We start from the raw sequence: 15,984 nt of genomic DNA, 5'->3' as shown, positions 1-15,984 counted from the left end.
GGAATACTACTCAGCCATAAGAAATGATGACATACTGCCATTTACCACAACATGGATGGACCTTGAGGACATTATACGAAGTGAAATAAGTAAATCAGAAAAAGCTAAGAATTACATGATTTCACACATAGGTGGGATATAAAAATGAGACTCATGGACATAGATAAAAGTGAAGTGGTGTTCAGGGGGAGGAGGTTGTGGGGGAGGGAAATAAAGAGGGACAAATTTATAGTGACAGGAAATGATTTGACTTTGGGTGATGGGCACACAACACAATCAACAGTTTAAATGCTATAGAAATATTTACCTGAAACCTATGTACTTTTATTGATCAATGTCATTCCATTAAACTTAATTTTCTAAATTAAAAAAACTGTAGTTCTTGTTATACATTAATAATTGTAAATACAACATTGATGGCAATAATATAAATGTCTAACATTTGTCAGGCATTGTACTAAAGACAATGGGATTATAATACTGCCGGTTTCACAGTGAGGACATTAAGTGAGGAGAAGTTAAAGGATTATTCCAAGGTCACATACTGGTAGTGGAGAGAAGATATACATAGAAAGGTATAGCAACATGTGAAACATTCCTTGTGAATGATACAAAATGCTAGGTGAATTCAGAGGAAAAAAAGATTTTCAAAAGTTTGATCAGAGCCCTGGCCGGTTGGCTCAGCGGTAGAGCGTCGGCCTAGCGTGCAGAGGACCCGGGTTCGATTCCCGGCCAGGGCACACAGGAGAAGCGCCCATTTGCTTCTCCACCCCTCCGCCGTGCCTTCCTCTCTGTCTTTCTCTTCCGCTCCCGCAGCTAAGACTCCATTGGAGCAAAGATGGCCCGGGCGCTGGGGATGGCTCTGTGGCCTCTGCCCCAGGTGCTAGAGTGGCTCTGGTTGCGGCAGAGCAACGCCCCGGAGGGGCAGAGCATCGCCCCCTGGTGGGCAGAGCATCGCCCCTGGTGGGCGTGCCGGGTGGATCCCGGTCGGGCGCATGCGGGAGTCTGTCTGACTGTCTCTCCCTGTTTCCAGCTTCAGAAAAATGCAAAAAAAAAAAAAAAAAAAAAAAAAAAAGTTTGATCAGTGACAGTGTGAAGTATGTGGTGAGCAATTGTGATTTGGTCATCCGTTTCTCCTCTCTCTGAGGAACTGTTTTCCCTTTCACCATGGGGTTCTGGTAATATATAGTAGCTGGGCACATTGCTTTGAGCTGGGCCAGAGTCTTTGGGAATTTTGGGATTAGAAAGAAGCAAAGGAAGAGGCTTTCCTCTTGGCTGGTAAAACTGTAAAACTTTGTCTGAGATGTACCTGACTTGTCTTTCTTCTTGTGAAAGGAGCTGGACTTTCACAGGACAGAATGAGGGCAAAATTGAGAGATAGGCAGGTGCTGAAAGCGGAGAGATGAAGTCCTGATGGTCTTTTGGGCATCTCTAAGCTTAAGGGCTGTGTCCTTGCCAGAGTTAAATACTTACTGCTCTCTTTTCTTCTGGGATTGATGTTGTCCTTCTTTGCAAAATGAAATGTTATTAAAAAGTGATTAAAAAATACCCACACCATAGAGATACACACAGATCTTTAGAAGTGTTGAGGTTTTATTTGGTCCTAAGCCAAGGTACTCTCAACTACAAATTCAGGGGAATAGGCTCTTGCGTTTTTATCTTTCTGGTTCATTCTCTCTTCACTTCTATTTTCTATGGGGTATTTCTTGGTTTTGGATTTTAGGTGAGCTTTAAGGACACAAGGCAGATCATCTTTAGCCCCTGCAGAGTGGGAGAATGCATGGAAAGGACCTAACACGGTTCCAGGTACCCTGTCCTTGTTTAATTTGAGTTTGTTCATTCATTTCTGATAGGATATTTAAAGGGGCGTTTACCCTCCTCCTGTTGAAAGTGAGTAATTCCAGTAAGAGCTCAGAAGTATGGGCAAATACAGTGTGAGATAAGCCTATTTCTAAGCACACGCTGGGCTGGGGCGGGGGTGTTGGTATAGGAAGGGCACGAAGAATAATGTGGGTCTGTGTTGCTGCTCTTGCAACCACCACAAGAAGAAAAGTTTCAGTACTGAAATATGGGCTGCCTGTAGATAGCCTGGGGATTGTGGATGACTGGGCGGGTCCTGCTGGACTGAAGGGCCTGACAGTATGTGATTCCCTGCAACAAATGGTCTTTGGTGGAGGGTGGGTATATACACAGAGACACACACACAGCACCCAGCCTCCAATTTCAGCGTTGGCAGAAGATAACAATTCTCAGCTCGCCTTTCCAGGGTTATTTTTGGCTGGGGCTGTTGCTGATGGCAAAAGTTTCAGCTCCCTCCCAACTCCCTCCCTCGTCCTTGTTTAAGAGAGAAATTTAAACTTGTGCGTGTAAACTGCTCACTCCCCGAGAGACTGGGAGACAGGGTTGCCGGTGAAAGGGAAAAGGGACTGAGGTGCTGGAGAGGGTCCCAAATCCTGCTCCAGGTCTCAACCAGCTCTCACCACCTCCAGACTATTTTCTAGCGGAGGGTGGGCCCCGGAGACAGCCGATTGCTGGGGAAAGCTTGGGCCAGGCGCAAGAGGAGGAGCCGTCTTGGGTCGGGGTAGCGGGCACTGGGGACGGGTTTTGGGGACGACACCCCGAAAGTGAATCCAGCTGGGCGAAGAAACTGCGCGCCCCTAGGGCGATCCGGCTGGAAAGGAATTTGGGCGGGAGAAAACTGTGTTGGAAGGTAGAGGCCAAACTTTGCTGGGGCAGCAAGGGGCCGCCCGGAGAGGGAGGATCCACCGGTCGGTGCCGCGGGAGGGCGCAGGGCGCGGGCCGGCTGGGAAGCGGGCCGGGGCGCAAGGCGGAGTTCGGGCGCGTAGCCAGGCCGGTGGGGGGCCCCGACGGGCGGCAGATTCCCTCCGGCTCCCGGGAGCTGCAGCAGGCGGGCCCGGCGAAGAGGCGCCATGGAAGGAAGCCCCATCCCCGTGCTGACAGTGCCCACGGCGCCCTATGAGGACCAGCGGCCCACCGGCGGCGGGGGGCTGCGGCGGCCCACCGGCCTTTTCGAGGGCCAGCGTAACTACCTGCCTAACTTCATCCAGAGCGTGCTGTCGTCTATCGACCTGCGGGATCGCCAGGGCTGCACCATGGTGGTGGGCAGCGACGGCAGGTACTTCAGCAGGACCGCTACGGAGATCGTGGTGCAGATGGCTGCGGCCAACGGGGTGAGTTACCTGGCCGCCCTGTGCTTCCCGCTGCGCCGCCGCCCTGCCCTCTTTGCGCCCTTGCCCCCCGCCTGCCTGCCAGTCACCGCTGGCCCGGGGGCCCACCCCGGCTGGGTTGCTCTCCCAGGTCCTCTTTCTCCAGTGTCCAGCCGTCGCAGCCTTCCTGGTGCAACCCGGACATTGTTCTATTTGCAGTCATCTTCTTCCACCCTAAAGTTTGGCTCTGCCAAATTTAACAGTACTGTTGTCTCAGGACACGCACCAGTGTCGATCCCTGACATATTGGGCGAGTGTAAACCGTGAAGGTTACTAATACTGTTGGTTCATGAACCCCAGAATTATTTCACGATGAATTTCATTCGGGTAGGAATGGAGTAGGGATCAATTTGATGCTATGCAGCCTGGGCTCCGTTCCCTGGAGACATGTCTTTAAATGGTCTAAAATGAGATTTGCAATGCCTTTTAAAAGCAATTCCCAACTGCTCTCCAACATGCCCTTTGCGTTTGACAACTTTTCATGCCTCTTCTCCCTTTACCATTCATCCTCGTTTCCTCTCCAGCCTCCCACGACCTCTGCAGCCTTCTTTTGCAATCTGAATTCTCAGACTTTGGTTTGGTTTTTTTTCCCTTTCCCTCTTTCCCCTCCTTTCTACCAGAAGAACCTTTGGATAAATCCCCACACCCCTGTTTCCTCCTTTTCAAATCCAGGGGCCTCTCAAGGACTTTGACAAGAGGGACAGCTAACTTCAGGGATCTCTGAATTCTCCGCAGGACGCATTGTCTTAAAGAGTAATTTCAGCTTTGTTAATGCAGTCAGACCCACACACACATAGAACTTTTCTTTAAGTGAATTCTCTGCAGATGTATAAATGAATGTGAACATTTAAAAAAATGAAACCAAACAATTATTTGGCAATTGGATTTCCTCCTTCCTTTTCCCAACACTTTCCATTTCTACCCCATCATTGTGTGTGTGTGTGTGTGTGTGTGTGTGTGTGCGCGCGCGCGCGCGTGCACGCGTGTGCATGCGCATGTGGGCACACCCGTTAAAGTTTAAGGGTTGTCCATGTTTTATGTTTGTCAACTATAATTCCTCCTTCTCAATGTTTCAGGGATGGGGAAAGAAGATTTAGATTATTTAAATAACCAAAATCTGTTGGAAGAAACAGGGCCAAAGGGTGAATTGAGTTGTGGAATTGTGATTTCTAACCCCAGCAGATGCTGCTGCTGGAGGTACAAGACGTGTGTTTCTCTCTGGCTCTCACTCGGGACTGGTGAAAATTGGCTCAAATCAGGAATTGGAGAGAGGTTGACAAACGGTGTTTTACTCTTGTCTGACAAAGCTGTTCCCGCGGAAGGATGGAGAATAATGAGCCTTGGGAGAGCTGTGGCAGCTTTTGTAACTCCTTCCTGGGCCAGTTTTTCCAGGGAGCGAGAGAAACATAGCCTGTCCTCTATTTATTGAGGGTCAGGATATTTTTGAAGCTACAGTTGTTGATATGATGGACAAATTATTATTCTGCTTTCTAATTTCTTGGCACACTTTGCTGTAAGGACTCTTCATCCTCTTACTTCAATGGGTCTTCTCTGATAAACACATTCTATTAACTTTGAGCAGAGTTTATTTTAGCAGATAGTTAGCATATGTTAACATATGCTTAAAATAGAGTCAAATTTAACCTAGCAGTGGTTATAAAGAGAAAAATGACAAATTAAAACCCACATAGGAGTACCATTTCTTAAATAACCTGAAAGTACTACTTCTAAGATGGTGAGCATGGGAGAAGAGATGGTGGACATTTATCAAAATTTCAAAAAGCCAATTTTAATCAATCTTTTTCTCATTTCATTTAAATCTTGGGGACTTTTGCTAAAGCAAAGTGAATCATCAGAAGATTGACTTACCGGGGAAACTGATTTGGATAACTGTAAGCAAAACCGGTTTTGAGTAACTGCACATTGATGGGAATGCACTTATCTCCTGATTTGGGCTGTTAAGTTATATTCAGGAATGATGAACTTTGATTAAAGCATTTTGTCCTTTTTTAAAATTTCTTATTAAATATTCAATAAGCAGGCTAGAAAATAGTGGAAAAATAGAATTTCTTTTTTTTTTTTTGACATGACTGGAATCTGACTGGGTGGGCACATTCTCTCTATCTGAAAAATCTTCATGTTGACATTAAACAGTAATTTTACAAAAAAATTTTCTCTAAAAACTATAGTTCTTTGATTATGTAATTACTGGAGGAGAACAAAAGTTTGAAATATATAAAATGATAAACTACATTACCAATGTTTTAATATCTCATAAAGTTTGAAACAGACTCTCAGATGCATACCTGCACAATTTGGAATTTAAATATTTTTATTATAAAATTGTGAACTTTTCAAAGTTTCAGAAAAATAGAGAGAATAAATTAATCACATTCATATGCCCATACCCTAAATTGTTAACATTTTTCTATACTTATTTCATCTCTTTTGAGGGCTAAAATATTTTAAAGTATATTAAGGAAAACATTTTATCTCTAAATTCTTTAGTATGTATAGATCTCTAAAAAATAAGAACATTTTCTTGACAGTTCCACTATCATTATTATCTCAGACAAAATAAAAAATTGTTTTTTTGTATCATTTATTATCCAACCCACATTCAAATTTCCACTATTCTGAAATGTTTTTATAGATGGTTTGTTCAAACTGGTTTCTTGTAATTAAGGGACACACCTTGCATTTGGTTATTTGTCTCAAATCTCTCTTAACCTAGAAGGTACCTCCCTCTTTATTTTAATTTTGTTAATGAAATTAACCTGTTAGAGAGACTAGGTCAGTCAATTGTCCTATAGAATGTCTCCCCTTCCCCACCCCCTTTTCTGAAATTTTCTGATTCTTTTTTTTAAAAGATTTTATTTATTGATTTTAGAGGAAGAAGAGAAAGAGAGAGAGAAGGGAGGGAGGAGTAGGAAGTGTCAACTCCTAGTTTTTTCATAGTTGCTTCTCATATATGGCTTAACCCAGCAAGCCCAGGGTTTCGAACCAGCAACCTTAGCATTCTAGGTCAACACTTTATCCACTGCACCACCACAGGTCAGGTGGAATTTTCTGATTCTTTCTTTCTGTTTTTTCTTTTCTTTTCTTTTTTTTTTTAAGTGAAAGGAGGGGAGATAGTGAGACAGAATTCCATATGCCCACTGACTGGAATCTACCTGGCAATCCTCATCTGGGGCCAATGCTAGAATCATCCAAGCTATCCATAGTGCCTGGGGCTGACACTTGAACCAATGGAGTCACTGGCTGCAGGAGGGGAAGAGGGAGAGAGAAGGGGGAGAGGAGGGGGGAGAGAAGCAGATGTTTGCTTCTCAGTTGTGCCCTGACTGGGAATTGAATCAGGACGTCCACTCATGGGCAGATGCTCAATCCACTAAGCCAACCAGCTAGAGCCTCTGATTATTTCTTGATGGTATCTTTTAACTTTTCACTATATTCATGTCTTATTTGTTTATTTTTGGCAAACTAAAAATTAGTTGTAAAGTCTTAATTGAATTCAGGATCAACATTTTTTCTTGCATGAATATTTTATAGGCAATGGTATATGTTCATGTTGGATCACATTAGGGAACATAATCTCTGGTTGTCCCATCATTCGTGATGATGCTGAGATGTTTACAGGGGTATGGTGGTGATTTCCTGTAGCTTCCATTATTTTTCTCTTTGGGACCAGCAAGTAGCCTGTGGGGTGAACTTTGTACCAGATAAATATATGTTCCTTATCAACATTCACCCATTTGTTTTAGCATCCGTTAATAAACCTGGCTTGAGTAAGTTGTTTCAGTAAATTTTTCAAAATGATGATTTGCTAATTTTCTAATTCCTTCCACATGTTTTAGCTGGCATTTTGTATTAACTGGACAGTTTCCTCACAAGTGGGCTCTTCAGTTACTGTATAATAGAGTTCCCTCTGGAAAGCAGAGTATATATTTATTTCTCTTTTTTAATTACCAATTTTTATAGTAAATATTTGATGAAATAGCCACCTCCATTGGTGATACATAAATTTCATTTTGTTTTGCTTTTTTTTTTGGTATTTTTCTGAAGCTGGAAACGGGGAGAGACAGTCAGACAGACTCCCGCATGCGCCCGACCAGGATCCACCCGGCACGCCCACCAGAGGCAACGCTCTGCCCACCAGGGGGAGATGCTCTGCCCCTCCGGGGTCTCGCTCTGCCGCGACCAGAGCCACTCTAGCGCCTGGGGCAGAGGCCAAGGAGCCATCTCCAGCGCCCGGGCCATCTTTGCTCCAATGGAGCCTTGGCTGCGGGAGGGGAAGAGAGAGACAGAGAGGAAGGCACGGCGGAGGGATGGAGAAGCAAATGGGCGCTTCTCCTATGTGCCCTGGCCGGAATTGAACCCTGACCCCCCACATGCCAGGCCGACGCTCTACCGCTGAGCCAACCGGCCAGGGCCTGCTTTTGCTTTTTTGAATATTGCTATAGACTCTTGGATTTTTATATAATTTTTGAATGAATTTGTGAATAATGAAAAGATACTTTTAACCTATATTTGTAATTTTTATGTGGCTAGGTGAATTTACCTAAAAAAAATCCCCAGAAGTATTTTAATTTGATCCCTTTGAAAACACAAAGGATGCTATACTAAAAAAGAAAAATAACTATTAAGTACAAAGAGTAAATTGTATCATTTAAATGAATTATGATTAAACTTAGGTTGTAACTAATTAATTTTTTATTGTATTTCTATTTCCATCTGCTTCAGATCCTCCTCAAGTGTTTAGATCCTTTATATATCAATTTATTCTAATCTCTTATAGAGTTCAAAAGCTGAAGACAACATAGTGGCTACAAGAATACCTTTGCCCTTCTCTGGGTAGATCCATCTGACTAAGAGCATTCTCTCGCTTTCTCCTCTTTGTTATAATCTTTTTTTTTAGTCCCAAACTACCTTTACTTCTGGACAATGACAGCACTGTGCCTGCCTCAAGGTCTTTCTTACTTTTTCTAAAGTCTTCTAACTGGAGATGACATTGTATATCAGCACTGTCCATTAGAACTTTCTGTGGTGGTGGAAATATTCTGCAATCTGCACTGACCTGTCTACTAGCCACACGTGACTACTGAACACCTGAAATGCAGCTAATGCTACTGAAAAACTGAATTTTATATTTAAATTAATTAATTAAAATTTAACTTTAAATAGCCATAATGGATAGTAGCTACTATACTGGACAGTACAGCTCTATAACTTAGCATTTAAAATGTGTATATGTGTGAGTGTGTGTGTATCTGTGTGTGTTTAATGGAGACAAATTATTACAGTCAAAACAACTATAGGTTAAATAAAGGTAAGTCGGCAAACACGACAAATACATATTTGGCAAACCCAAACCAGACTATAGCCTAGGAGACAATGAGGTATGACAGAAAAAGCATCCAGAAGTCTCCCCTTATTTTCCTAGCTCTACCTTACAAGTTGCAAGGAAAATGCTTTAGCCTCTTGAAATACTTAGAAACCATTTGTTTCCTCTTCTATAAATTGAGTATGACAGCATCACTGAATAATCCTGGGAAGCAGATGAAACACTACATTGAAAAGCATGTTGTAACATTCATAGCACTAAGAAATATAATGGATTATTATTAAGGTTAACCAAATACATCTCAGATAATAATAATGTTTTAAATAAACCATGCAGTGGACCCCTTTACAAACAACTTTTATCTCTGTAGCACATTTTAGTCAAGGGAAAATCCACATGTTGACTAGCCACATACAGTACTGGGCATGCAATGATCAATAACAACAACAATTTTATTGAGTTAAGAATTCAAGATCTTCTCAATACCTTTTTTTTTTTTTTTTTTTTGGTGACAGAGATAGAGAGAGGGACAGACAGGGGCAGACAGACAGGAAGGGAGAAAGATAAGAGGCATCAGTTCTTTGTTGCGGCACCTTAGTTGTTCATTGATTGCCTTCTCATATGTGCCTTGACTGGGGGGGGGGCTACATAAGACTGAGTGACCCCTTGCTCAAACCAGTGACTTTGGGTTCAAGCTGGTGAGCTGTGCTCAAATCAAATGAGCCCACATTCAAGCTGGCGACCTTGGAGTTTTGAACCTGGGTCCTCTGAGTCCCAGTCTGACACTCTATCCACTGCGCCGCTGACTTATCAGGCTTCTCAATATCTTGTGAAACCTTTTTGAGGTGGAAGCTGAAGGGCAATGGCATGAGGAAAGTTGAATCAGCAACTAGTTGGGTGTGCCTTCTAGTTAAGTTGCTTGCACAGGTTGTATTTTATTCTAACAGGCCATGAAAAGGAGGTTGCTCCAAAGAATGAGAGTACACTTGCCTTGGCATGTATTAGACTCTCTGATGGGCAAATTTTGGTATGGACCCCAAGACAAGGAACATGGGCTTGGAAGGGGAGCACAGTGGGATATGGTGTTAGGTGGGAAGTGGGGAGGAAGAAAAAGGAAGGAAGAGAGGGAAACCTGTGCTTCAAGATATAAGGCTCTTTTCCTGGAATGGATGTGGAAATCTGGGGTGGGCTGACTCCAGGTCTTACCTTTTGAAAGGAAAAAGAACTGGGTGATGACTGCTCCCTCTTTTTTACTGGCTTTCAATACAGAATAGGTGAATGGAATGAGCTCCTATGGCCCAGACATTAGGAAGGTTTGTAATACATTAGAAAGCCCTAAAGAACCTTCCATCATTCTATCTTGTTTCCCTTCCCCAATCCCCAGCCCTGATTCATGGAATTGGGAACCCTATTCTATGAGCAGTAGCAAAGTTTAGGGAGTCTGTGGTTCCAACCATCTATCCGTTTGGGACAGTTCATTCTTGAATCTTTTAGCTTCAAGTCTTTATTTCCTTTTTTTTTTCTTTTTTGTGGGGAAGTAAAAGGAGTGGGAGAAGTTTTGAGAACAGCTGGGTCCTCCCAGTTGCTAGAGTGGGTTATTTTAAGCTTTGTTTAATGTGTCCAGAGACCCAGATGGCATTTTTAACTAATCTGCTTTATTAAATCTTCTAATAAAGCATAATAATGTTTATTGAAAAGACAGACACACATCAGCAACAGTATGTGTGAAACTTGCCCTAAGAATTTTCTATGAAACATCTGTTCTCTGAGTCCTTTATGAACTCTAAAGTTAGCCAGTTTCTCTATAGACTTGAGGAATAGAAGCTGGAATCAATTTTTGAGGAATCTCAGCATACATATCGGCTTCACCAACCTTACCTCTCATCTTTTGGGCCTTGGCCACTCTTCTTTTAGACAACAGTACCATGAACAGGATTATTTGGGAATAATAAGAAGGGGAAAAGGTCTAAATTTCCTAAGGCTTTTCATATTGAAGGTAGAAAGCTAGGGCTGGCTATATACAGTGTTCTTCATTAGCTTATAGCCTTGACAGTTAATTGCACACACTCAAGATCTGGCCAATGTGCCTTAACTGTTTATACTTGCATAGCCAAAGGGAAAGTTTTAGATTCTTTTATCTGACTTGATTCACATTAGTTATGAATAAAAGGATATTTAGAATATACACAAGACTTGTTAAAATCCTATTTTCTGAGTTCTTAAATATCTTTCATCTCTTACATTTTAGTGACATCAAATTTTGGACTAAAGACTGGATTTAAACGAAGAGAAAAGTTTCAGGAACATTCAATCCCCAAAGATTTTTTTTTTTTGGTGTAAAGTCACTTAAGTTTTTTCTTTTCCTCTCTAAGTCTCTACTAATAAGTGCTTTGTACAAATATATAATATTAAGTTAAAATAGTATTTTGTTTTCCTCTAATAAGAGTCCTGTTTTACAGCTGGGGCTATCTAGTTTTGCATGTAGGAATTTCAAATGGAAAGAGAAAAGAATTTGAAATCATAAAGACCAAAATTAATCTCATTTGACAAAAGACTATAATATAAAATACTGGGAGAATCTTACAACAAATGGTTAGTATCCACACTATATAAAAAGTTTTTCTAATAAGAAAAGTCAAGCAATTCAAAAGAAATATTGTCAACAACAACAAACACATGATAAGGTGATCAACCTCATTAATAACCAAAGAAATAGGAATAGAAGCAACCCATCAATTAGAAAAAAAATAATAAATACTTAAAGTTGATGTGGGTGTGGAAAATTGTGGTGTTTGTACTCTGCTGGTGGAAGTTAAATTGATACAACTTTTTGTTGAGGTAATTTGGCAGTATATATATATATATATACACACACACACACACACATATTTAAATTAATAGTTATTTTTCAATAATCCAGGACTCCCTTAATCTACGACTCTATCCTGTAGATTTTCCTAGTACAAATATGCAAATGTCTGTGTACACAAATACTCACTGCAGCCTTTTGCTATAGAAAAACTTAGGAACAATCTATACATTCAACAGTAGAGAACAGCTACGTAATTTATGATACAACCTCACTGGAGGCATTGAGATTCATAAACTAGGAGGTGGATCTACTTGTGACATAAGAAAGATGTGAATGATAGCTTGTTAAGTGAAACAAAGTAATTAATAGAGTTTCACATGTACCATGATCCCACTTTTGTATATATAATTTAGGCATAGAAAATAAGGTTGGGAGAACACACTCTAAAACAGTTAACAGTAAACATATCTGGGATCAGTGGATGTGAATGGTGGGGGAAGGAGAATCCTTCCTCTTTTTACTTCATACACTTCTCTTTATTAGCTAATCATATATGTATATGCATTGCTGTCATAGTTAAACACATCCATAAAGAATAATGAAGAAAAAAGAAGCAGCTCTGGATCTGAATCATGGTACTACCACTTGTAACTTGTATGGCTGTGAAGTCACCTTGCCTTCCTGGGTTTGTTTCCTCATTTATAAATATAGGCAAAATAATAATACTTGCCCTCCCCATATCTTCCAAAGTAGTTGGGAGGATTGAAGGTGGTGATGAATTATTATAAATTATTTTATTTATTCATGTAACAATTATTACCAAACTATTTTTCTCTCATTAAAATAAAAGGGCATGGGCCCTGGCCAGTTGGCTCAATGGTAGAGCATTGGCCTGGTGTGTATAAGTCCTGGTTCGATTCCTGGTCAGGGCACATAGGAGAAGTGTCCATCTGCTTCTTCACCCCTCCCCCTCTCACTTCTCTCTCTCTCTCTCTCTCTCTGTCTTCTCCCCTCCCGCAGCCAAGGCTCAATTAGAGCAAGTTGGCCCCAGTCACTGAGAATGGCTCCATGGCCTCTGCCTCAGGAGCTAAAAAATGGCTCCGGGTGCAACACAGCAAGGGCCCCAGATGGGCAGAGCATTGCTCCCTAGTGGGCATGCTGGGTGGGTCTAGGTCAGGGAGCATGTGGGAATCTGTCTCTGCCTCCCTCCTCTCACTTAAAAAAAAAAAATTAATGGGCGTGGGATATGGGCTTTTGGTTTCAGGAGCTTTACTGATGAGAAGGTGCCTGTTGATGTGGTGATCACATTTGCTTTGGTAAGGCTTCCTCTTGACTTTCCCTATTCCTCCATGCTGCTGTCTAAGGCTTGGGTGATAACTACTGAAGTCATGACCCCTCCCCACTCCCAGCACTATTCACACACACACACACACACACACACACACACACACACACACACACACACACACATTCACTGCCATGGTACTGAGGCGGCAACAGCTGCTCTGGCCCAGATTTTTAACTCAACATAAAGGATTTTTCTTTAGCATGGTCTGTGCATTATTTCCTGTTATGAATTAGCTGGGTCAGTGCCATGCTTCTCCACCGTAACCCTTTCTGAGGCTCAGGCTGTATTAACAGCGGCCCTCACCCGCACCCATTCACCCCAGACACTCCACTGCCACTTCCTGAGGCCAGATCTTAATCTGCTCATTTCAGGAGGATTTTCAAACCTAATGGACTGGGCCATGTGAGCGATCACTGGGGGGAACAGACCAAGCAGAGGCTAAGAGACTCCACGCTAATCTGCTGAGTTGTCTGAAAATGCACAGCTGCAGAAGCTAGTGATGCTTTCAAGTATTTTGTCAGGCTCTTTGTCAGGGTGTCTGTTCCTGTGGCCTGCTGAATGTTTAGTTAGGAGGCATAATCTTTTTTAGAATAGGAGCTCCCAAATGTAAAGTGACAGATGCTAGTGTGGAATATAATACAGAAGACCCAGCTTTGCTGTCATAAATAACAGTAAATGGCTTGATTATGCTGAGTTGTAAATCTATGATAGCCAGAGGTCTTTATTCACTGCAGCATACTATCTATAGGGGGTGGGGGCACTTAGCAGTAATTATTTCCCAGACAGAAAGTGGTTTGATGGAATTTATTTAAAGATTCATATAAATATATTTTAATGGATGTGACAACTACTTACAGAAAAACAGATAGCTATAACGAGGCTGAGGTTTTTTCTTTTATTTTCCTTTTCTTTTTCTTTTTCTGGAATATATAAATACATATTCTATCTACAGAGGTGACAAAGATACTGAGTTTCTGTTTTGGGAATATATATATATATATATATATATATATATATATATATATACAGTCATTATACAATAAGTCCTCACGTATCATCCTCAATAGGTTCTGTGACTTTAAGTGAAACTACATATAATGAAACCAATTTTAACATAGGCTAATTGATATAAATAAGAGTTAAGTTCTTATAGTGTCTCATCTATGTTATAATGAAGTGATGTTGAACAAAATGATGTTATTCCAGGACCTGCTTACTGTATTATAAAATTTCTGTCTATCTATAAAGGTACCAGGTATAAAGTATTCTTAAAAACCTAAGTAGTCAAGTAGCATGTGTGTGTGCACATGTGCATAGGACAACCCTCATCCCCACAAAGAGATATATCTTCTTCCCTGGATATATTCAAGAGGAAGATAGAACAGAATCCCAGATGTCAGAAGTGTTTGAAGTCTGCATAGAATTGAAGGAGGTTACTAAATGTTCCCAAATGATCTATGTTTCTATGGTAATAAATAGAATTTGCACTGGAATTGGATGGGCCAATATTAAGAAATACAAGCAGTATAAATCCTACTGTTCTAGGCAGAAACCTATTTTGCAAGGACAACTTTCTGCAGTGAGCTCAACATTATGGGTAACTTAGCAGGTCAGCATAGTATATGCCAGTGGACAGTGCAAATCAGGGCAGAGATGGGGCAATGACAGGAGATCCAGGTGAAGACAAGTAAACAGACATGGCCCTGTCCCTCCTTTTCATGGAATCCAGTAGTTTTTAGTGAGCAGTTTTGGTGGTTACAGAAGAAAGAAGACATTATAGTCACACAGGCATGTTAACAATTAATTTAAACTTTAGTTACTGGCAGGCTACATATTCAGTTTGATTTATTCACAGTATGTTTGGTCCTCAAATATTATTTTAGTTTCACATAGAAAAACTTTAAGTGAAAGGACACTTTTTTATTGGTCAAGAAAGGATAGTAAGTCTAAATAATGGAAGACTATACAGCCACTAAAATGATGGTGAAGAAGACTTAATAACAGAAAGTCAGACTTTGAGGAAGAGCTAGTTATATTAAGTGAAAGATGTAAACCACTCAAAAAAAATTTTTTTTTGGAAAAGCATATAATTATGTAAATGAAAGGGAGAGACATAAGGGGGGAGAGAGAGAAAGAGATCCCCAAACAGACAAAAGACAGAGGGTGCACACAGAAATATTAACAGTGCTCATTTTTAGGTTGACAGATGACTTTTATTTTCCTCTTGCTTTTTGTACTTCCTAAATGTTCAAAATAGGGACATGCAAATTACATATTTTTGTAATTAGAAAACCATTGCAGGTTAGTAAAACAATAACAAATTCACTTAATAACTATGAATTAAGAAATTGATAATTAAGAATTAAGAAATGACACAAGCAAGGAGCGCAAGTGGAAGGCATTGAGAGTTTACTGGGTGCCAGACACTGAACTGGAGGTTGGCTTCATCTTCCATTATGTGATTGTTTAGATCTTTTAGATAACAAAACCAAGATACAAAGGGGTTCAGGGTCTTGTTCAAAGTCACATAGCTGGTAGGAGGCAAAGTCAGTTTTTGCATCCTTTCCCACTGGATACCAAAATCTCCAGTTTATCTCAGGATGCTCAATTCTGCTTCCTTGACCCAGGCAGATCCAATGGTTTTCATCCTGCTACCCACTTGGGTTAGTCACTGTAACGCTGCCGGTGGCCATGGCCAGGCAGGTTCACTTTGGATTCCGGCAGACGGTAGAGGGACCGCGGAGCTGGAAAACATTGGGTCCTTCCCATTATTCTAGTCTCAATCGGCGGCCGGCTGGGCAAGCACACAGGCAGGGGAAAACCACTTCCATGGCGGCAGCAGCTAGTAAGCTAAGAGCAGCAAAACCATCTCTTGCGGTGGCAGGCCAACAAACAGGAAAATGGCCCCTTGCAGTGGTGAGCAAGCAATCCACGCTGAAGGCAAGCACCCATTGCCTTACACAGGCTATACACAGGGGGCTCTGCCACAAGTCCGTGCACTAATCATGCCAAGTGCAAGCGAGCAAGCCTAACACAGCTCTTTTCTCAACAGTTACCTCATGAAATGGCAGCAAACAGGGCCCTTTCTTGTTTTAGTGAGCCAGGTCCTGTTCCTTAAGTTAAGGAATACAGCATTTTTCAAGCACTGAATTACCTTATTACTAGGAGGAACCCGAGGCCTAATTCTACCACCCTTATTTTGCATTTGAGGAAAGTTGATGGCCTGATTCTTTCAAATGAGATCTTGAGAACTTGG

The 15,984-nt window shown here is 41.5% G+C and overlaps 1 protein-coding gene across 1 annotated transcript in view; it reads left to right on the top strand.

Annotated features, from left to right (window-relative positions):
- Positions 1-2,350: 2,350 nt before the first annotated feature.
- PGM5 (phosphoglucomutase 5) overlaps positions 2,351-15,984 on the top strand; it is a 172,221-nt gene continuing 158,587 nt past the window's right edge. The window contains exon 1 of the mRNA XM_066368036.1: positions 2,351-3,191. Within this exon, the coding sequence (XP_066224133.1) occupies positions 2,931-3,191 (261 nt within the window). The 5' untranslated portion in view covers positions 2,351-2,930. The remainder of the gene's footprint in view (positions 3,192-15,984) is intronic.

Source organism: Saccopteryx leptura, chromosome 2, assembly GCF_036850995.1.
Source record: "Saccopteryx leptura isolate mSacLep1 chromosome 2, mSacLep1_pri_phased_curated, whole genome shotgun sequence".
Classification (NCBI taxonomy): Eukaryota; Metazoa; Chordata; class Mammalia; order Chiroptera; family Emballonuridae; genus Saccopteryx; species Saccopteryx leptura.
Note: the sequence above shows the minus strand (reverse complement) of the source record. Positions and strands in the feature narration are given on the sequence as shown.